Below are 22,531 nucleotides of genomic sequence, written 5' to 3'. Positions count from 1 at the left end.
CTCTGTGGCTGGTATGCTGAAAATGATGCATCTAGGCCTAATGCAGTTCCCAACATCCCATTTAAGTGATTTTGAATTATTGATAGAAGTAGATCTGTTCTTGTCAACATTTTTTTTTCTTTTTTCCATTTTTAAATCTAGGAGTTTAAAATGGCAAAGGTACAAACACACACTTTGTAAAGAGAGGTGTTCATTGCAGCAGGCTTCAATCTGTAAACCCCGCCTTTTGGTCTGCAGGTTAGCACAGGTGAATTTGATGACATACCAATTCAGGGGTTTCATCAGGTCCCTTTCCACTGGTGTATTCAAGCACCATACAGTCAGCATTGCTAATCAAGGTGCTTGATTTTATACACCTGTGGAAAGGGACCTGATGAAACCCATAAACACCTTTGTACTCCACCCCGACTTTATAGGGTACGTAGCTCCTTCAGTGCTTAAATATTCATATGACAAGTTGTAGCACATGCCTAAAGAAATCTTAGATGGAAATGGAGGGCCAAAAAGCACACAATTTCCATGCTAGACCTCTTCCAGTCTCAATATTAACTGGGGTGGCGGTAAGTTGTCAGACACAACCTTTATTTGATCTAACAAAGAGCTTTAGCTGCTTGGAGTAATGTTGCATCCTGAGATCCTGCAAATGCTGTTGTTGATAATGTAGCTTGTAATAATCTTCACTTGGACCAGGAAGCACTGTTCCCTCTAAGCTGCGCGCGTGCGCGGATGCGCAGGCCAGTCGAAGTGGCCGCGCAACAGATTTTTCAGACCGCGCATATTTTTCAGACCGCACAAACTTTTTTTTTTTTTTTCAGGGGTTAAAAATGTGACTATCAAACGCGATGTAGCCTAGTTAACAAACATTTAAAATACTGACATGTCTGACAACCAAGTCGGATGTAGACAACGTTACAAACAAAGTATTCTTAAGGCTCTTGGCGGGTACCATGACGAAAAGAAAGGCTGAGCAGGTGCTCCAGAAAAAGGTCTGCCTAACATTTAAAAATGAGTGGCTAGATGAAATAGTCCAAACTGACACAAAAGATGGTCCAGGTAGGATAAAACTTTCAGAGATATTTACATATTTGCTCGGAGGCAAAAGCGAAAGGGGAGTTCGCTAGTGGTAAAACTTTTTTTTTTGGAAGCTTGATTACCTAAAGCAGGGGTGCTACGGCCCGTCACGCACTTTAATGCAGCCCGCCGAGCATGCATTAGTCTATCATAGATTTTGCCCGATAGGTTATCATTGGCTGTTCGCTATTTTTCCCAGCAACAGCGTTGGTAAACGTTACAGCAAACTGCTTTACACTATTCTTAGAGAACGTTTGCAATGTCAATGTCAAAACAGCATGTTACATAGAGATTGTACTCTTTATAATCTCCATTGCAATAGCTCTAATTTACGTTATGTTACTCATTTGATTGGGAACGCGTTTGAGCGTGCACAAAAGGGATCCAGCTGGCTTGTCATTGTTGATAACTGATATCTCCATTTTATAAGAAACGTTTTAAAGAAAAACGCAAAGAGTAATGCACTCCTGAGCATTAGCCTATAATAGACTATGAGAAGGCCATAGGCACAGCAGAGTGCGCCGGCAAGAGTCTTAAAGTGACAGTGCACCATTATAAATGAATTAAACAGCATCATATTAACCGTCTTTAAATTACTTTCTCATTATTGTCATGTAATATATATATATATATGGTCATTTTTGGCAGGTCGCGTGGTTGCGAATTGCTCACAGTGGTAAAACCTGCGCTCAGAAAAAAAAAATTTTGCTCAGTGCTGAAAAAAATTAGAGGGAACATTGCCAGGAAGTACACCATTTCCCACTCCCATTTGCTTAAACAAATGTCTGTGGTCCACCAGGCCCCTTTGTTTTAAAGAGAGACAAAAAACCCCATTTGTGCTCAGTTTCCTTCCAGAATGTGTGCTTGGGGTATTCTCGGCACAATGCAGTATTTATGTAATTTACACAATATCAAGCATGTGGAACCATGTTTGTTTAATGTTATGCTAATGGATGTATCACATAGTGTGTACAAAATATGGATATTTTGGATAAGATATTGTGCACCACGGAGAAGATTATATTAAGTGGGGAGGGGGGTCTGTTTGGTTGTCTTAATCTGTGTGTGTTTATTTAACCTTTATTTCCAGGGTGTGCCAGAAAAGAGAGTTGTGAGCCCTACCACATTTCAACCCTTCAAGCTGTTGGCTGATGAACGGATGACTATTAAAGCAGAACGTAGAAAGCAAAAGGTGAGTCCTTTCATGTGAACTGTGATTGTTAATAACACGGAGTTGCTTAAGCATTTTTTCACCAGTTGCAAAACACCTGGTATGTCTTCAGCTAAAAGAAGAGGAAAATGGATGGTTGAAGGCAACCACCTTCAAAGCCAGGCCAAATACGGTTACCTACAAAGAACCGTTCAGGCCACAGAGGAGGGAGAATCATGCTAGCCCAAGTAAGTCATTTGAACCTTTGCAGTTCCAAGATACTAGGAGCGGAGTTCAGTTAACCGATTTTCCTTTTCCACCACACATGAATTCTATTCAGTGTCAATGAGCCTATTTCACAAGATGTTGCCACTGTGTAAACTAACTTCCTCTGGAACAGCTCAGTCTACAGGAAAGACAGAAACGGGAAGATGTTTTACCCTGCCAATTAAGGCATCATTAACATCAACTAGGCCAGACACCTGGACACTGTGAAATTGGCTCAATGAACTGCTGCATACATTTTTGCAGTGAATCAGGACCAGCTGAAGGGGTCCAGGGAGGCCCTCAAAGCGGTCATGAAGCAGGAAAGAATCTGGGAACAGGAGCAAATGGAGAAGGGGGCTGTTGCCAAACTTCGCCGAGAACAGGTAACCTTTTCCAGTCCTACAGTAGACTAGGAGGTTCTTCAGCGCAAAATGTGACTTCCGTTCTAGATCCAGAGGCTTTTAAGCACAAGGCTGAGCTTTCATCAGTGGCAGGCTGCATATCTGCTTTAGACTGATGTGCTTGGTTTATAGCTTGATGCTAGTCCTACTAGTCCTGCATCATATCCAACAATTTCCAGCATAAACCCTCATGTTGAGTGACTTTACTTTCTTGAATATCCCCTGTGGCTGTTAGGTTCACAGAGCCCAAAGAATCAGATGTTACAAACCACTCAAGCCCAAGGCAGAGATTCCTGTGACTATCCCTCAGTCTCCCCAGTTTTCTCATAAATCATTTTTTGGCAATAGATTTTAGCAATGCTATGTATAATGTATAATAATTGTAATGTATAATTTATTTATTTTATTTTGCTTAATTCATAGTTTGTTTTATTTTTTTACCTAAAGCAGTGATTTTCTATTATGAATTTGTACATACAAAATGGAATATTTAATAAACACTGGATTATTTAACAAATGTCTTGTTTGGGTTGTTTGAACACGTGTGAAAATGTACATCATCCAATATCTTGGTTTCTCTTGTGATCTTTAGCTGCTTTCTATACACTATTCTGTCTGCACTCATAAGGCTTAAGTTCAGGTCAGGTGCATACAATATTCTCTCCTTATGATCTCAGTCAATGTATAAAGTGTTTCAGCATATTCTCACAGTGAACTACATGGCTGAATTATGACATTGGTTTATAGTTACTGAAATACATCTAGGCTAAACAGCTATTGGCAATTGCCATTAAAGTGCCTCGTTATGCAGTCCCATCCCTTTGGCCTTCGTTGAAGCGGAGAGACCAGATGCATGGAATTTGTATACGGTACCAGTTCTCACTTTACTCCTCCCATCTGTGTTCCAATCCCAAATTGCTCTCTGCAAAGTTCAGGGTGTGTGCAAGGTGACCTCACATGATGGGGAAACAAGTGGTGGGGTTATGAAGAATGATGTTTGTCTGTGATCCATAATTCCACTGGCACAGGATTAATTCCACCTCTGGCCACTGTCAAAAGAGAGAGAACTAGATAATTATCAATCACACAAAATGCTGTATATTTTGATCCTCCCCATGATGAATTTTAAACTATATTTTCATAGCTAAGACCGGCCCAAAAGTCATGTGTTCAGGATGAAACTGCACAACTTCATAAGAGGACAGGCTAGAGGCTTGTAGCAAGATCAACTGAACTGGATCAAGTGTAAACCCACATCTTTTTTCCCCTTACGTGTTTAAAGGTGGGAGTGATATTGGCCCCATCATGTGCTGCACAGAGGGTTGGTATGCTCCTCCCTGGCTGCCCCATATTGGATAGGTAATGGGAGGCAGCTGAGGGGCAGATGGGTTATAGTGGTGGTGGTGGTGGATGGCACTGCCCTTCGCTTTGGGGTACATGTCCTGGGTAACAGCAAAGGGCAGAACTGGATGACAATCTACAGACTTTTGAGTACTCTACAAAGAGACACGTAAAACTGTAGAGGATTTCAGTGATTCAGATGGGCATTTGATCAGATATCTTGGAATAAAAAGTGTAGTTGTGAGACAATAAAAATACATTTCAAATGTATAGTCATAATTGTTTAAAGAATGACTGACAACTACAGAGTGTGGAGTTGAGGGGGCACCATGGCTGGCTCCCATTGTTGAGTTCAGAGTCATGGGAGGGAGCGCCTTCAGCATCATGTTCTGCATGACGATCTGGTGCATCTGGGCATTCTGCATCAGCATCATTTCCACCATGTCTGTGGAAGGACAGACACATCCAGTGTCGTCTGTAAACTTTCCCTTGAAAGTACTCACTCTGAGTATTCTAACATGAAACACACACACACACAGTTTATCATTATCACTAATAGTACCCTCTTTGATGCTGCCAGATTTGTATGGCGCTGCCGGCTGAGGCGGAGGTATCTGTGTGATGAGTGGCTGTTGCTGAGGCAGCTGTTGAATTATGGTGGCTGGTTGTTGGGGGAGCTGGGTGAGGAGAGTAGACACAAACGATTTGGCAAGGTGTGGCTGGCACCACATTAACAGCTCTACTCAACATGACTTTATAAACATCATAAACCTGTAAACCTCTCTCAGAGAATGTAATGGTATATGCCATCTAAGTTACATCTTAGAAGATCTACGTATTGTTTTCAGTATAAAGAGATTTTTTTGTGCTCTCTCGAAGATCACTTGACTTAATTCAAGAAGACTTTGACTTATTTTAAGGAGTTTTATCAAGAGAAATTTGATCCTGAGACGTTTCTAGTGTAAACGCACATATAAAACACGACACAGCAGCCAAGGAACACAGACAGAATGCACATGCAATACTTGCAGTGTGATTGGACCCGATGGCAACTGAGATAGAGTTATGAGAGTTATGAGCAGAAATGACGTGAAAGACAGATCTGCTCGGATTTGTTACCATCTGCTGTATGATTCGGGGGGGCAGCGGGGGTGGAGGTGGTGGAGGCAGCTGAGGGACTGGGGCAGGTGGAGGTGGAGGTGGAGGAGGCTGGTATATGTGAATCGGAGGAGGGTTTGCTGTTGAAAAGGGATCTCGATGACGTTGCCTGTAACCTCCTCCCCATGTATGTGGTCTTCCAAGATCCTCCAGTAACTGTTGCTCCTACGTGACACAGACATACAGCATAAAGAAAATATTCAGACTTTGATTATACTATATTATTCTACTTTCTAAATTGGCCTCTCACAGTACTGCTCCAAAACTACAAAACACTACCCATACAATCACAACTCATATCTAACTCAAACAAACTCAAACTCACGAGGATCCAAACTCATGGAGATCACCAAGAACCTATGCATGTTAATGATATCACAACTTCTTGTGACATGATGCAGCATGCCTTGGGGTTCACTGCCTATGTTTTCTCTACTTTGATACTGCATGTCTGCTGGTGTTTGAATAATTTCTTAGCAACTCAGGCCTGGTGAGTAACTATTATTACTACCACATGCCTGAACAAGATTCTAGATAAGAGTGTCAGCATCAAATGATCTCAGGCTTATAGAGATACTCTACATACTCTGAGCCTCTGCAGTAAACTCCGCTTCCTTCTCAGGGCACTATGTAAGGCATCTGCTTGCCCATCATAACTTCCTGCAATGAAAGAGAGAAAATAGTTAAGAAAGAATATGCATCCTCTGAAATATATTCTCCCAATGCAATGCCCCTTTTCGACCATCAGAGGGCGCAAATACCTTATGGTAAAGAGTTGTGCCCTTTATCTAAAATTTAATACTAGAAAAAGCTAAGTAAAAAGAAAATATAAATTCCTCTCCATTGTTTCATAAAATAAGAGATTGCCACTATATACATTAAACATACACATGACTACTTGGTACTCATACAGTACATTGTTGTGAAAACCTGTAAGGCAAATAAATAGGTTATCAATGTGGCACAGCTTACTTGTGGACATAGCTGAATCACCCCTCTCATCATAATTGTTCCTCTCATTCTCAAGCCTCTGTAGTGAATGATAAAGTAAATGTTGTCATCAGAAGCATAGACACAGATGATTCATCCATACACAAATACACAAACGGCACAATAGAATGAATCATCCTGTTTTGTGGTTAAGTGATTACCTCATACAGTGCAAATGCTTAAAGCTCATTGCCTCACTCAGAAACTCACCTTCTCCAGCAGCTTCAGTTTCAGCCTTGTCATCTGGTCTACCATATCATTCATATTTGCAGGAGTAGAGAAGTAACCAAGAAAAATGGAAAAAGAAGTTGTTTCTCCAAACAGAACTGGTTTAAATCCACCTTGGAGGTCTATTCTCATTAAGTCATTCAGATTACAATGTATTATATACCTTCCCTCTCAGGTTTGTGTATGGCCTGTTAGCTACTTCCTCACATCAGTCATCTGGTTGCCAGAAACACAAGAATGATCTTTGAGTAGGCCAAGCCCTCAAGTTGCTATGCAGCAGAGAGCCCTACAACACTAACAGTTGTAGGCCTAGGGTACTCAAAGGTTTTGAGGAACTTTGATGCAGGGCCAGTATAATCACCATTTCTGTTCCCATTCATTCATTAATTCATTCGTTCATTCATTCATTCATTCATTCATTCATTCATTCATTCCAACCTTTATTTATTCTCTGAGGTTCATTGAAGGTAGCCCACATTGTCAATGAAGCCGCGATTACAAAAACAATGGAGTATCAAGAGATACGGTTTAATAATTGTGGTTAAAAGAATGACAAAAATAAGAGTATAAGCCTAGGCCTATAAATAAAACAATGTAAAATAAATAATAAGATAACCCACATAACAGTATAGAAGAGGAAAGGAAAACATACAAAGACATCAAATATAATAATAATAATAATAATAATAATAATAATAATAATGATAATATAATAATAATAGATTATGATTACACTTTTAACATTTACTTAAAACAGGTACAAATTGACAGGTACAAGTTTGTGATTACAGATCTGAATTGATTACAGCAAAGTAGAGATAAGAGTTCATTTTTAAATTACAGTAGGCCTACATAGAAGATTATTCCAATGTCCTTATAGAATGAGATGGCTTGCTAACTGGTCTGCTGGCAATGAATGACTGACAATGAATACATTGATATTATACAAGATATTAGCCTATATAGCCTAGGAATATCCTGATTTCTCTCTCTGTCCAACACATGTGCAACTTAATAGTTAGTCAAATTAGCCAACTTCTTTTAATTTAAATGAAAATGCTGTGCATAATACACATTGATTTCATTGGGCCCAATTACAAGATGTAGATCACTAGTAGGCCTAACTATTCATTTCAGTATAATGACTGTTCAGACGTTCAAACCGATGTAAGGCTTCTATACAGTCTTTGGGCTTGTTTGGGCACTGGGCCATGCGGTTGGTCCAGTTAATTTACCCGGGCTACAGACACTCCTATTTCTATTGGTGAGGAACTTGATGCAGCTGTATGGGTGTTGCTTTAGGGACCAATGAAGCTGGTGCAGATGAAAGTCGGCGTTTTGAAAACAGATTCATAAGGCTGGGTCTAAAATTCTGTAAGGACATTAACTGGTTACAAAAATTGTCTGTTATTATTTGTATGTCAAAAGCACGTTTCTAATAGGTTGATAATGTGTCAGTTACAAATCTAGGAGTGAGTGGGCGGGCCTTAAGTAAATTGACATTAAGCACAAATCTGACTGGCCACAAAGTTGATCATACTGATTTTGATAGGTCTCATCAACTGGACCTAACCAATAAGGGGGGAGTTTAACCAAGTTCGCGGCCATGTTGAATTTCTTTCTGACAGTTATTCCGAGGATTGCTTTCCAACTTCAAGATTGGTAGTTAGGACATAAGAGACCCCGTCAATTTGAGCGTTGCATCGAGAAGGAACCTCTCTTATGGTGTAACTTTATTCGGGAGATGGATAAAGATGAACGGAGGAGAAAAGTCGAAGCTGGGCGAGCAAAGGTTTGTAAACTTAAATGTTAGCTGGTGAAGTCATACAACTCCCCCTCTGCGGGATACAATAGCGGTAACATAAGCTAGCAACCTAGCTAGTAGACTAACGAGCTAAACTTAAGCTTGCCACCGTATTAACCCACTAACGATAGTTCTCCTGACCAAGGTTTTTTGACTGACGTATAATTTTATGCTACCTTGGGTTTGCGGTTAAATATAATATGCTGCGAGACCCTCTGCAAGGCCACAACTTGTTTGTTATTAGCTAGATGCCAACTGTCGCTAGCTTAGCCATCATAGCACAATGTTGCCGCCGTTCCCTAGTTAACGTTACCCTATGCTTAGCACTGGTGTTGAGAAAAGTTTTATGAGTTGTTGATTAATGCTGGTCATACACACATCGCGGTTTATAACAATCATTATAGCAGCAAATTTATAATATGAGAATTCCAGCTATCAAGTTGGCTTGTATCCCAAATCAAAGGTTGAAGATTACGTTATGTTGATCATGAAACATTGCCGTTATATGACTTGAACGTTAGAGTGCTGCAATGTTAACCTACGTCGTCTGTGTTGAATGATGCTTAACTGATGTTATATCATTTTACAGAAGTAATATTTAGTTACGATAACTGTATATTGTTTCTTCTTACGGTGTTGTTACCGTATTGTCAATTTGATCATGAAGAGCTTGAGATTGGGCATTGTACGGCTGTGGCATACTGTACACACAGTCCTTTTGTTTGGCTCTTTCACATCAAGTTCAATCAGCTGCGGTAGGCCATGCCCCTCTGCAGTGCGGACCAAGAGAAGATTTCAGTTGATATGGACATTTGAGTGTTAGTGACCATTAATGCTGCTCCAACGAGGTTATGAAGATTCTTGGAAGATTAGAGCCCACCAGACATTAGCGATAGCTAATTTGCCTTAAGTTCATCGTGACACTGAAGCTGCTCAAGAATAGAAGTAACTTATGTCTGCCAAGGTTGGACAGAAGGTGTTGAGGTGAACAGGATGGCCTTACGTCTGAGATCTTGCAGTGACCTGGTCAGCGCACTTTGCACTCATTTGCTCTTGAAGCTAATGCAAACGCAGTGCCAGGCTATCATGCAGTGGCGAATTGTAGTGTTTGCGTGTAGACAGCCCCGGAGCAGTTGCTAGTAGATATGTGAGAGTGGGAATCTGACACAGGCCTGTCTCTGGGTAGGACCAAACCATCTCGCAGGTGGCGGAGTTAAATTTAGGACATTGTAAGCATTTACGTCAATGCATGCCGTCAGCCTGCTCAGAGTAACTAACTGGTTGAAAACACTTCCCATATTGATGATGGGATGTATACAAGTTATACTTATAGCTAATTAAACAGCTGATTTGTGCATTTTTTTATGAAGGTTGTCGTTTAGGTCTTTTGTTTAAATGACTCTCCCGCTAAAGGATAGTGCGTAGCTCATGGTCATGTTGTAAGAACCATGTGAGTTTTGCTTGCATAGTTTAATCGTTTCTTGTTTGTCCCTGTAGATGGCAGACTAATGTCACGCAATGGAAACAGAATATGTTTAATGGGAACATTAAACATGGGAATATGTTTAATGGGATTTTTTTTTTAATGTCAAATATTTCAAATCAATGTTTGATACTTTGAATTTGTCTGGCATTCATCCCATAGGAAATGTAATTGTGCAAAGACCTTTGTGAGATTACAATTTTATGACCACTGAATGGAATGCAAAATGTCTTTTGTGGCATTTCAAGCTCAAATTGTTCAACTGACTAAGTGGTTGCCACGGGACTTGTTTAATCACTATGGAACTGCCAAGCCAAGCTCAGCCTTAACTCCCTGGGTTAATGTTTTATGGATAAACTGACTTATTTTGCGGTTGCTGGTCTCTTGTTTGCACTAGTGATATGACAATCTTATTATCAATTTTAATCTTTACACAGTCACTTTCCAATATTAAAAACATCGAACACTCCTGAGATCACCTATAAATACTTGTTATGATTGTTGAAGACAAGCCGCAGCTCTTTTGCACCCAGTGCTCCAGCCAGGATCTGTTTTTGGGTTCAGACATGGCTTCAGGCTACTTCTGATATTTACATCTCATGTGACATGACGGCGTGAAGAGAAGATGGGGGAGATGAGGGGTGGACTGACGCGTGCGTCCATGTGCAGGCACACACACACACAGATAGATATGAGTTGGAGAGTGTTGAATCTGCCAATGCCACCCACATTTGTTGTCATTCGGACTAATTTGCATGCAGAAATAGGTCACTATTATCCACATTGGCCAAGCTGGTCTAAAGGGAATGCTCAGTCATGGGTTAAATCAGTCATGTATGTGAGTGTGTATGTGTGTGTGTGTGTGTGTGTGTGAGAGAGAGAGAGAGGGTGAGATGATGTTGTGGTTGGTACTGCTACATCACTAGTCGGTCATGCTCCTTCTTACACTCCATGTCCTCACAAGACAACCTCTGAATGACCTCATGTCATGAATGTGAAAAGTACAGTTTCCTTTTTTTTTTTGTCTGGCTGACATTGTGCCAGTTTTCTGGCCCTGGAAGAGGTGTTCATGCAGTGTCCTTTTCTCACTAGTTCTGTGTTTGCGATGGGAGGTAGCTCCTGTAGTTGTGTAAAGTGTGGCTTTAAAGGTTCGTGGGTGGGTGTGTGTGCGCGTTTGTGCGTGTGGTGCTTCAGTGGGCTCCTTTTGAAGCGCACTGATCTAGCGTAAGCAGCTTTAGAAGCCACACACACACACACAAGGGGAGTGGTCTGTAGAGTGATGTGGGTGAACAGCAGCCAGCCGGCTTGCCTCTGAACTCCGGGAATTCCTTCTCTCGTGTGAGTCCATGGATTGAGACAGGAGAGCCTGTACACTTGAAGCCAGGACTGGGATTCCGGAAGATGGGAAGAGTCAACTGAATTTCTCTCTTTCTGCACTTTTTTCCCCTTTCCTTGTTTCAGTTTTCCTTTCGAAGGATGTTTATGGGGTACTGTGTACAACAGCATCCCTTCCTCATTTTGGTTGCCATGCCAATGGGACTGCTTTCCAGCTGAGATCAAACGGGATGAGGGCACTTGATGCACCCCCCCCCCCCCATCTCAGAATGTCTGCGTAAATTGTGACCCTGGACGCCACCTGTAGTCCCCCCCCTCCCTCCAGTCTCCCATGGCCAATAGCTGTTAGCATGCTGCTGCTCAGCTCCTGTTACCTGATTCTCACCTACCTGTCCCTCTACCTGTCCCTCAACCTCTTCCACAGCTTGCTGACTATCGACAGCGTCGTGCGAAAGGTGACGGTGGGAGCACGCAGAAAAAGACGGCGAAGAGGAAGGGCTCGGCTGTCCAGAAGAATGACAACGGCACGGCGCAAGAGCGCCACCTAGAAGCAAGCCCGACGGACGAGCCTGACCATGGACAGGACAGCAGGACCGTGGCTGAGGTTTGATAGCAGTTTTTCAATGTTTGTTTCTCTTGGTGAAGTTTTTGTAGTATTATGTGTGCTATTTCTGAAAACCTCTGATGCTATAAAAATGTGTAATGTAATCCAGATGTGACTGTCTTCTTTGTCAAATAGCTGTGGGTGAATTGGTGTAATGAATGTAATTGGTAGCGACTGCGGTAGCCGGTAGTTTGACATAAAGTCTGAAATTATTCAGGGTTTTGTGAAAAGAAAAGTAAATCGATGCATAGAAACAATAGCAGATAAATGTATCGTTTGGATGCGTTGCACCCCGTAGTTCTTGTAGTGTGATTCACCCTGACTGATTGCATGTTTGGTGCTTGGTTTGTTTGCGCGTGTGTGTCCCTTACTCATTCCATAGACAAGAAATGGGTCAGCTGCCATGTGAATGCTGGAGGGGGGAATGTTGTCATGGTAACACAACCAGCAATAACGTATGCTTCCGTGTGTGTGTGTGTGTGTGTGTGTGTGTGTGTGTGTGTGTGTGTGTGTCTGTCCCTTTCTTTCCCTTTTTGTTCACAACCCTTCAGCACTCTCCAAGGTCCTCAAGTGTGGACCACAGAGACCAGGAGCTCCAGCAGTGTAGCAGGCTCACAGACCATGCAGATACCCAGGTGCAGAGCTCCCTTTTGGGGGACACGGCCGCAGCTGACCAGCCTGAGGTGGTGGAGGACGTTGGGGCAATGATTGTCCCTCACACGGGCAAAGAGCAGCTCAAGGTAGCTCCCCTCCCCCTTAAACACACACACACACACACACAATATGATCAATGGAAATGGCTACACCAGATGTCATACCGACACGCATATTCGAAAAAACAAGACCAGTCTTCTAAAACTATTTTACACAATGTGAACGGAGCGCTTCAGTTGCAGAGTCAGTGTAACTAGGCTGTCAGATTATACTTCTAGAGTGGGTAATAAGCATAGCATAGAAGTGGCATTTTCCCACAAGCAAGTGGAGATGTTTGTCATACCCCAACTTAGCTTTGTTTGTTTATGTTTGTTTATTTGGATTCATTTGGGTGTTCAGTAACGGAGTGCATCTGAGAGCCCCAGGCAGCGCTGCGCTCATCCTTGGCCGTGATTGGAGTAATTCACTCTTGCCACCTTTCTTTGCCTCTCTCCAATATGACATTATCAAACCCTTCATGCATCATGTCATACCGTCGCCACGATTCACAGCACAACAAACCAAAAATTTCATGTAATTGCTTGGCACATAAACCACATATTGTGGTTTTAATCCTTTATCTTTCAACTGTGTATGTACCTGGATTTGCCTGCTAGAGAGCTAAGCTTGTCTCATTATTTACACATCAGTTATAATTCGAACAGTGTCTGGATGGAGTCTATGCCAGTATGACACTTCTTAATTTACTAATGTCGCACACGCACATCAATGAACTGACAAGCAGAACACATATTCATTCTTCACTACTCCAGACATATGCTGGCGAAATGACTTGTTTCTACTTGTTTGTGCAATTTGTTGTATGAGTCATTTGTATTGATTGGCTTGTTTGTTGTGCTTGCAGCTGTACTGTTGGTTATTTGCTTGCTTTGTTAAACTGTGTGGGGAAAGGCCTCTGGCAACTCTAATGGAATGCGGGAATGCTATTGAATTTTTAAAGACTTTGTTCATGGGAATGGTTGTGTGTGAGTGTTTATCCCTGATGTTGTTTAATTGATTCATTAAACCAGTGTTTGGTATAGCATTGAATAGAAAAAGAATAGAATATGTGACCATTCAAAGCAAAATCAGTCGTTTTGCGCACAACGTTATTTTGAGAAAATCAACAAATAACAAACTTCCGGGTTAAAATGTTGAATTTCACGTTTTCGCATAATTCGACTGTATACAGTCTACAGTTTCATATCGTGAACGCATTTCACGGAAAAAAACATACGTTTTGACTGTTAAACCCGGCGAAGATTTAACACGTTTGCTGTCATTCCCAATGTGCACGCGCCGCTTAAAAAGGTGATTTCTCCTCTTCTGGCATATCATGACAGGAGAACCATGTCAACTTTGGATGCGCTTATCTTAGCGATAGTTTGTGTAATACCCTCGATATACATATCGTTGGAAAGCTTAGTTTATGGCCGTTCACGTGAGCATAATAACTTAATTTAGTAAATTTTACCAAAACGACGGGTTCCGCTTTACAGGGTCACATATATACTTTTTTGATCCCGTGAGGGAAATTCAGTTCTCTGCATTTAACCCAGTGAACACACAGCACACAGTGAACACACAGTGAGGTGAATCACACAACCCAGAGCAGTGAGCTGCCTGCCCAACCAGCGGCGCTCGGGGAGCAGTGAGGGGTTAGGTGCCTTGCTCAAGGGCACTTCAGCCGTGGTGGACTGGTTGGGGATCGAACCGGCAACCCTCCGGTTACAAGTCCGAAGCGCTAAACAGTACACCACGGCTGCTAAAGCTGTTATTTGAGTGTTATCCATGTCAAGGGAGAGGTGAACATCTCTGAGCTGTGTGTTGGGCCAGTAATTTGTAGTATACTAGCAGTAGTAATAGTAGTATAATACCCCCAATTTTCAGTTTGCCTCAGCACTTAGTGTAATTTTTTGTGTCGTCATGTATATCATAATTTTTAGGGCCTCCTACCTCCTGGTTTGTTGCCATTTTTGTTGTCTCCACTGCCGTTCATCCTAAGAGAGCATATGAAGCATGCTATCAGTCTGTGAGTGAACCTTTCTTGTGGGTATTATAGCAGTTGCAGAGTGCTGTGGAGAAGAGGAATGAGATCATCTCTCAGCTCAGCGTGAACCTGCAGGCGGCGCTAGAGAGCCGAGACCAAGTGCAGAGGGAGGCACTGCAGCTCACGGATCAGATAAAAGCCCTCCAGCAGCAATTGCAGCAGGTACTTTTTCAGTCCATCTCTTCCTTCCTTTTCACTTTCTCTTTCTCTCTCTCTTTCTCCTTCTCCCACCTACACACCCACACACTCGCACAGCTGCTGTACAGTCAGTGTTCCGTGGCCTGAAATATTGAACTTACGTAATCATACGCCATTACCTGATGTCAGGTAGACCATTATACGTTTATTTCAGTTTCACACTCACGCTGCCTTTTAGTTACTATTTTCAACTTCCCCCTCCTACATCATGCACACACACACACACACACACACACACACACACACACACACACTGCTGTACACTTCTACATTCCTCCGCGATGTGGTCCTTGATGTCTCAAACGACACACACACACTCTTGAAGTGGAGCACTGCCCTGAGTAATCTGCAGCCCTCATCTTGGAACGCATCTCTCTTTCTCCCACTCAGACGAAGGAGTACCTGCGGAGCAAGAGCCAGGGGTGTGCTGAGCTCAGCCAGGCTCAGCAGCACGTCGGCCCGATGCTGCAGAACCTTCAGGACCAGGGGTCCCACGTGGACTCTCTGCAGCTGCAGTTGCAAGAGTTGGAGCAGGTAGAGTTAGAACAAGTACTCCCCTTCCTGGCGAATATTCAGATTATCATTTGATTATATATTATTCATAATATAATTGCTAGCAAACTTTTGTGTTCATTTCACAGTTTTACAAGAAGACGTGCACACGCATGTTTATTCTTGATATTTGCCTTTTTGATTGACCGTTGTTATCTTGATAGATGTCATAGCTATGTGGTTATGAGCAATCAGTGTGTATTATTGAGTCCTTTTCTGTTATGAATTAATTAATTAATAAGCAATACAATGTTTTACTTTGTAGAAAACCAAAGATCAGCAGTGCCTCCTGTCCCAGAAAGATTCAGTGATCTCAGACCTCCAGCAGAAGTTGGGTGTCACAGAGTCAGCCCTCCCAGACCTCCAGGCCTCCGTCTCCCAAAGAGCCTCATCGCCTCCCAGCCTCATCGACCTTCATTGCTCCCCGTCAGTGAAGGGGCTCATTGCACTTAGCCCAGAGAAAAGCACCGAGACTGACCGCTCAGACCCTCTCATTGAGCGACTGCATGCAGAGCTAGTGGTGGAGAAGGACTCTAGCCGGCAGGCATGGGACCGCGTCGAACACTTGCAGCAGCTCGTCGACCGGATGGAAAGCGACCGGAGCCGCATGGAAGCCCAGCTGGCCGAGGTCCAAGCCGAGCTCAAGAGAGCCGAGTCCCACGCGCACGAGGCTCAGCAGTACAAGGCGGAGAAGGACGAGCTGAACCGCGAGATGGCCCGGCTGCACGGCCTGGTGGACGAGCTCCAAAACCGGCTGCGCGAGGAAGAGGAGGCTGCTCGTCTGCTGCGGTCGAAGCACGAGGCGGACATGTCGAACTACGACCTCCGTCTGCAGACGCTGCAGGAGGAGCGGGAAATGGACTTGGCCCAGCTGGCCGAGACGCACGAGGCAGCGATCAAACGGCTACAGGGCGAGCACGACGACGAGGTCCAGCGAATCCAGAGGCTGCTTGAGCACTTCCAAGCACAGGACACTCATCTCGACTTCTCCCCCCACCGCAGTGCCTCGGAGGACCTTAGCGAGCGCGTGGGCCAGGTCAAGGCCTCCAAGGAGCAGCAGAATCAGGACTTGGCTAGTGAAGGTGCAACTAGAGTAGTAGACTTCTGTGTGGACGCCACGATTTCAGAGGAACAAGAGCCCCTCATGGAGATGTACCTGGCTTGTGCCGGACCGCACAACAGCTCCTGGGCTGAGGAGAGTATGGAGCAGCACAGCTTGCTGGAGATGTCTGCACAGTTTGAGCTGACCGGCGAAGTCGTGCACACGGCAGACGAGTCTGGGTTGCTCAACCACACCGACAACGCTGCTGACCTCACCGAAGGGGCCTTGTCTTCGCCAGGCGACAGGGATGACCCCCCACCTGAACAAGGCGAGTCGTTTGTCTCGGAGGGCATGGATGGGGGCATGGACCTGGGTAAGGAGCTGCTCATCCAGCAGTGCCAGGAGCTTAGTGATCAGCTGGAGCAGAGCGAGCGACAGCTGGAGATCCTCCAGGAGGAGGTGCAAAGGTCTGCTGAGGAGGTGGAGGAGGCTCGCGACCGCTGGAGCAAAGTGTCTGAGGAGCTGGCGGTGCTGCAGCAGGAGCTTGAGGTGGAGAAGGAGGCACGGGTCCGCTGCGAGGAGATCATCAGTCAGAAGGAGCACGAGCAGGACAACCTCAAGAACAAGCTCAGCTTCCTGCAGAACCTTCAGCAGGAGCCGGGAAACCAGAGGAACCGAGCCAACGAGACGCACCAGGACGGTAACACCCTGCGCCTCTCTGGCGACGACTTGATCAAGGAGCTGAAGGAGGAGATGGGTCAGCTGGTCGTCCAGCTGAAGCTCCAGGAGCAGCTGGTCAGGGACGTCCAGGACAAGAAGCTGGCTGGGGACTCGGTGAGCAGTGAGCTCCAGGCCGTCTTTGGTCGCCAGGTCTCGGTCGTGCAGACCCATCGAGACCAGCTGCTGGCTCAGCTGGAGAGCCAACGTGAGAAAAACCAGGCCAACTCAATGCTCCTGGAGCAGAAGAACCTGGAGGTCGACTCAATGCACAAGGAGCTCCGGCAGCTCTCTGCCCAGCTTGATGGGAGAGGGGAGAAGCTTCAGGCCTTGGAGAAGGAGAGGACTGATCTGGAGAGCAAGCTCGTTTGCCTTAAACAGAACCTGACCAATGTCGAGGAGGCACAGACTCATGCAGTCTGGGAGAAGGTTACTTTGGAGAGGCGCATCCAGGCGCTGGAAGAGCAGGTTCAGAGCATGGAGAGTGTTCTGGAATCGGAGCTGGAGGACTTCCAGAACCAGCTGGAGGCCAAGGACACAGAGCTGGAGAAGGTGAAGGGCGAGCGGGAGAAGGCTGAGGAGGAGCGCATGGAGAAGGAGAAGGAGAAGAGTGCCTTGATGCAGGAGCTGGACGTCTTGAGTCAGACGTATGAGGAGCTGGAGAAACGTTACAGGGAGGAGGTGCAGGCTCTCCTGCAGAAGGAGGAGGACGCGTGCACGCAACTCAAGGGCTGCCATGAAGAACAAATGAAGCATCTGATGGAGAAACACCAGAAAGAGGTGAGATTTGAGGGACACTTGTGATTCAAAAAAGCAGTGCAGGGGCTACTCCATTATGGCAGAAATCATCATCACGATTATTTTGTTCCATGTTGATCATGAATGATTAGTAAACACAATTTCTCAACAGTGTAACTATCAGTGAAACTTATTTCAAAAATTGATTTTCTTTTGTATTTTTATTTTGAAATTTAAATATAATCCAACACAGAAAAAAATACATGGAAAAGTAGAATGCACCCGACAACTCAAGGCAATAGAAGAGCATTATTATGAAACTGAATGTAGCAAAATAATTATTATTTAAACTATGTTTTCATAATCGCTTAAAGTCAAAATCATGATAATCAGTGAATTCAGTTAACTGCACAACCCTAGTCAACTGCTCTTGATGAAGTAGTAATTAGTTCCCATTTCTTTTTTTTCCCCAGATTGATGACCTCAATACAAAGCATGCTGAGAGATTGTCAGAGCAACAGGCCAACATGGAAGAGGAACAAAGAAGGCAAATCAGCATGGTCAAACAGGTAAGCATGGAAGTCCACGGTCATCCCGTCAAACTGGCATCAGCTTTGACCCAGTTGATGTTGATCCATGCAAGCAAACCAGGGTTCTGGTTCTGCTGAAGCTATATTCAGTGTCCTCTCTCCAAAAAGGCGCTCCAATATTTATTTCCATAAAAGAGAAAAAGACTATAGCCAAAGTTTTCACTTTAGTTCCCAACCGTACCCTCTATCCTCCGTAGGTGAATGAGCGCGAGCATCAGAGAGTGTTGGCGCAACTGTCGGCCAAGCACAGGGAGACTCTGGAGAGTCTGAGGGAGGAGATTGGCGGGGAGCAGAGGGAGAGCATGGAGGAGGCTCACCAGGCTGAGATGCTCCAGGCACAGGTATTGGTGTAGACATCAGGCAGAGATGCTCCAGGTATTGGTGTAGACATCAGGCAGAGATGCTCCAGGTATTGGTGTAGACGTCAGGCAGAGATGCTACAGGTATTGGTGTAGACATCAGGCAGAGATGCTACAGGTACTGGTGTAGACATCAGGTAGGGAGCAAGAGCTCTGCTGGCTCTTCCAGGATTGGCTTTCCTATCTTGGATCCTTTGATGGTAGATACAACTAGATATGATGAGAGTAATGGTATGCCATCTCTGCCAGAATTCAGATTTGAGCAAGGCCAGATTTTTCTGATAAAGCTAAGAACATACCTGTGCTATCAGTTAAGTCTTTGTATACATGAATCTCACCACAGTTTATCCCTTTCTCCCTCCCTCTCCCCTCCAGACGCAGAAGAATCTGGAGCTGGAGGCTCTGCGCCTGAGCCTGAGCAACATGCACACGGCGCAGCTGGAGCTGTCCCAGGCCAACATGCAGAAGGAGCGCGAGGCGGCGCTGAGCGAGCTGCAGAGGGCGCTGCGCGATAAGTGGGCCCAGGAGAGCGCCATGCTGCAGACGCGCCAGCAGTTTGAACTCCAGCGGCTCCGGCAGCAGGGCCAGCAACTGGAGGAGCGACTGCAGCAGCAGCAGCAGCAACATATAGGTGAGTCCTGGCTTTGTGTGTGTGTGTGTGTGTGATTGGAGAGGAGAGGATAGGAGGAGCTTGTGAAAGGGTTCTCAAGGGTTCTCGTGGTAGAGTTTAATAGGCTATATGCACATAAGGCTGTTCATGTACCAAGTTTGTTTTCTGGTGAAGCCGATTGTGAACCTGCCACAGACCTGCCTTGGCCACAGTCAACCATCATCTGCCCCAAAAACGGCATGACTTGTTTGATTTGTGTTGGTCTAGTAGGATGCTTTGTTTCAACTACAACAAGTGAGGAGAACAAGAGTTTTCATGTTCTTTGTTGGCTGCTCTCTTGTTTTCCAGATGATCTCAAGACTGAGTGGGAGAAGGGACTGTCAGAAGAGAAAGCTTCTGCAGAACGGCTGCTAGCCAGTAAAATACAGGTGTGTGTGTACACTTAAGTTGATCTTTTATTTAACTAGCCCTTTTAACTGTGACCAACTGGTTTGAGAAATCCATTGCATATTTTATAGAATATTACTGAATTTAAATTCTTTGTAGACAGCCTTAGCTTCTGTCCTGTCTTGTAATGGACTGAGTCTTGTGTCACTTCTAGATAAGCCACTTAGCGGTCTCTTTCTCCTCTTCCTTCTCATCAGGAGCTGAAGGCTCAGTGGACCCAGGAGTCTGACGAGGCCCAAGCGGACCTCCAGGCCCGTGTTGACGAGGCCCAGAAGAACCTGAGTGAGAGCCAGGCAGCTCTTGCTGAGGCCCGGGCCAGTCTGGAGGGCCTGCAGGCTTCCGAGGACCAGGAGGTCCAGAGACTGAATCAGGAGCTGAGTCAGGCCTGTGCCGACAGAGACTCGGCTGCCCGTGAGTAGTCATTCAATATTTTACTATATGCCTAAGACTGTAATATTCGATCAATACTATATATATATTTTTTTTTGCTTCTTTGCTGAAGTTTATATTTCAATGCTCCACATCAGTGTTAAATGGTACTCTCTTGGTTGATGCTGTAATATGCATAGTATCAATGGAATTAGAGGAGGAGTGAAATGAATATGAAGCTTAATGTGTTTTCTGCCAGGTTCTTCCTCTCATGTGAATTCTCTGATATTGTGTGTGTGTGTGTGTGTGTGTAGGTGCTGTAGAGGAGCTGGTGGCCAGTCATAAAGTGTTGTTACAGGAGGAGCAGGCTCGCTCCCAGCAGCTAGAGGAGAGAGAGAAGCAGCTACAGCAGGAGGTGAGATTACTGATGTGAACTACAGCAGATGTGAACTACAGCAGGAGCTGTTGTGAACTCTCCTACTCCTCTGCTGCCTCAGTTAGACTACATGACTTCTCAACTTTATTTCATGTTTATCTTGTTTGTCTTTTATCATGATGTAAAATATTCACTGTGAGTCGGAAGGAATAATACGGCTGATAGTCCAACTGTACGGCAGCATCTGTAGATGAAAGTATCTACTTCAAAGGCTGAATGAAAGTGATGAAAGTGTTCTCACCTGTGTGTGTGTCTGTGTGTGTCAGGTGGAGAAACTGCAGGTGGAGCAGGCTGAGCTTAAGGTCAGCTCTCAGCAGGAGGTGGCGCAGCTGTGGTCTCAGCTGGAGGCCATGAGGTCCAGCCGGCTGGAGCTGGGAGGTGAGGATCCTGGAGCAACACTGCTCAACGCCACTGACCACCAGCATGGGTCACTCTGGCTGCAAAGGCGCTGAGAGAATACTTAGAGGGGATTACTGTTCAGATGCTTATTGGGGGGGGAATAGAAATGGTCATCCCCATGTGGAACTGAGACGGTCTCTGTTTATCTTTTCGTAAAACTCTCTTCTTAGCCTTTCATTAATACTTCATACTATTGAATCTGTATTTGTGATCCCTATTAGTGTTCTAGGATAGGACATTAAGTGTCTTTGTTTATTTATTAGTTTGTTATTTGTTTGTTTAAGATATTTTCCTTTCTATTCTATGGAAATTATAAGATTTTATGTGTTACATTTATTCTTTGATCTGGTTTTCTTTGCCTCAACTTCTTATCTCAGTATCTAGAGAGGATTAAAATGTCCTCTTAGGGCTGCTGTACTATTCAGCTACACATGAACTGATCTTTAATTTATTTAATGTCTCGTCTCTTCTCCCTCCCTCCCTCTCATTCCAGAGCTGAAGGAACAGCTGCTGGCGCGGTCCTCGCGGGTGGACGACATCGAGCGTCTGAAGTCGGAGTTCACGCAGCAGCGGCGCGACCTGCAGGAGCAGAACGAGTCGGAGCTGGAGAACCTGCGCGCCTACTTCGAGCAGCGCCTGCGCTCCAGCGAGGAGAGCCACCGCGAGGAGATCGCCCTCCTGCAGCTGCGCCTCATCGAGGGGGCCCTGGAGGAGTCCGTCTTCAAGACCGGAGACTCCACGTAAGCTCGACTCTCTTTCTTTTTTTTTTACGTTGAGATAAATTGACATTTCAACCTGGAATATCATTATTAACCTCTACTTACGCAATGGCTCTTTGACTAATTATTATTATTTCTACTAAGGCTTTTTCTAAAAAAAAAAAAAAAAAAAACATTTTTATCTAGGGCACAGTCAAAAGCTGAAGCTGTATAGAGGTATTTGTATTGACACAGGGGTCTGGAGGTTTCTCCCCTCTGAATTGTACCTTTTAGTTTTTATGATCTAGTTGACAGACATATCGCACCGTAGTAGCCTATGGTGCAGTGAAAGGAAGCTGTTGATGGCACACACCATTAACGTCTGAAAACAATATGCTAATAGCAATAAACTGGACCGGTCCTAGTAACATCTGAGTAGTATTGCTTGTTGTTAAACGGTTGAACGGTTGCCATTGGAGTGCACTTTGAGAGATGAGGCCTTATTAACTTATTAGCTCGGCCTTAGCTGATGGTGGACTTCCAATCCGTTCTGCACTGAAGTTCATAGGTCTGTTGCTGGGCTTGTTTGTGGATCGTGCATTTGGATGATGTGGGTCACTGGTCTTGATGTCTTTCCCCTAGTTTCCTCTCAGAAGCGAGGGCCGAGGAGGAGAGAGACGAGAGGATGGCAGAAATCACCCAGCAGCTGGAGAAAAACCAGGTAACAAATAAACAAGCAAACAACTTTATCCTTCTGTGTGTATTTTGCACTCTGTACAAAACTTTGTTTGGTCAGTGTAA

The 22,531-nt window shown here is 44.5% G+C and overlaps 3 protein-coding genes across 6 annotated transcripts in view; 2 read left to right on the top strand and 1 right to left on the bottom strand.

The window, feature by feature from the left end:
* The first annotated feature begins 310 nt into the window (after positions 1-310).
* Positions 311-3,406, top strand: LOC134071365 (targeting protein for Xklp2-like). 2 transcript variants are annotated; one of them, XM_062528045.1, is made up of 5 exons: positions 311-417; positions 2,162-2,263; positions 2,355-2,469; positions 2,753-2,871; positions 3,125-3,406. In XM_062528045.1, the coding sequence occupies exons 2-5, from the start codon at positions 2,231-2,233 to the stop codon at positions 3,242-3,244; spliced, it is 387 nt and encodes a 128-aa protein (XP_062384029.1). In that variant the 5' UTR covers positions 311-417; positions 2,162-2,230; the 3' UTR covers positions 3,245-3,406. The 2 variants fall into 2 exon arrangements, with proteins under 2 accessions (XP_062384029.1, XP_062384026.1); XM_062528042.1 differs by lacking the exon at positions 311-417 and adding an exon at positions 424-560.
* A 751-nt stretch (positions 3,407-4,157) lies between these two features.
* Positions 4,158-6,642, bottom strand: zgc:112416 (uncharacterized protein LOC550509 homolog). Its single transcript, XM_062527583.1, has 7 exons — positions 6,589-6,642; positions 6,361-6,418; positions 5,975-6,048; positions 5,350-5,553; positions 4,793-4,907; positions 4,530-4,675; positions 4,158-4,331 (listed from the first exon to the last, which is right to left on the bottom strand). The coding sequence occupies exons 1-7, from the start codon at positions 6,640-6,642 to the stop codon at positions 4,158-4,160; spliced, it is 825 nt and encodes a 274-aa protein (XP_062383567.1).
* Positions 6,643-8,252: 1,610 nt separating this feature from the next.
* The window catches only part of pcnt (pericentrin), a 55,490-nt gene continuing 41,211 nt past the window's right edge, over positions 8,253-22,531 (top strand). For 2 of the 3 annotated variants that reach the window (XM_062527215.1, XM_062527214.1), the window contains exons 1-15: positions 8,253-8,398; positions 11,653-11,832; positions 12,384-12,572; positions 14,588-14,737; positions 15,164-15,307; positions 15,591-17,864; positions 18,296-18,391; positions 18,610-18,753; positions 19,147-19,402; positions 19,730-19,809; positions 20,026-20,239; positions 20,512-20,612; positions 20,900-21,011; positions 21,526-21,772; positions 22,373-22,451. In XM_062527215.1, the coding sequence (XP_062383199.1) occupies positions 8,351-8,398; positions 11,653-11,832; positions 12,384-12,572; positions 14,588-14,737; positions 15,164-15,307; positions 15,591-17,864; positions 18,296-18,391; positions 18,610-18,753; positions 19,147-19,402; positions 19,730-19,809; positions 20,026-20,239; positions 20,512-20,612; positions 20,900-21,011; positions 21,526-21,772; positions 22,373-22,451 (4,314 nt within the window). In that variant the 5' untranslated portion in view covers positions 8,253-8,350. The remainder of the gene's footprint in view (positions 8,399-11,652; positions 11,833-12,383; positions 12,573-14,587; positions 14,738-15,163; positions 15,308-15,590; positions 17,865-18,295; positions 18,392-18,609; positions 18,754-19,146; positions 19,403-19,729; positions 19,810-20,025; positions 20,240-20,511; positions 20,613-20,899; positions 21,012-21,525; positions 21,773-22,372; positions 22,452-22,531) is intronic. The other variant, XM_062527216.1, reaches the window with a different exon arrangement.

Source organism: Sardina pilchardus, chromosome 23 (assembly GCF_963854185.1).
Source record: "Sardina pilchardus chromosome 23, fSarPil1.1, whole genome shotgun sequence".
In the NCBI taxonomy this organism is placed as follows: domain Eukaryota; kingdom Metazoa; phylum Chordata; class Actinopteri; order Clupeiformes; family Clupeidae; genus Sardina; species Sardina pilchardus.
This window is presented reverse-complemented; position numbering and strand designations above follow the sequence as displayed.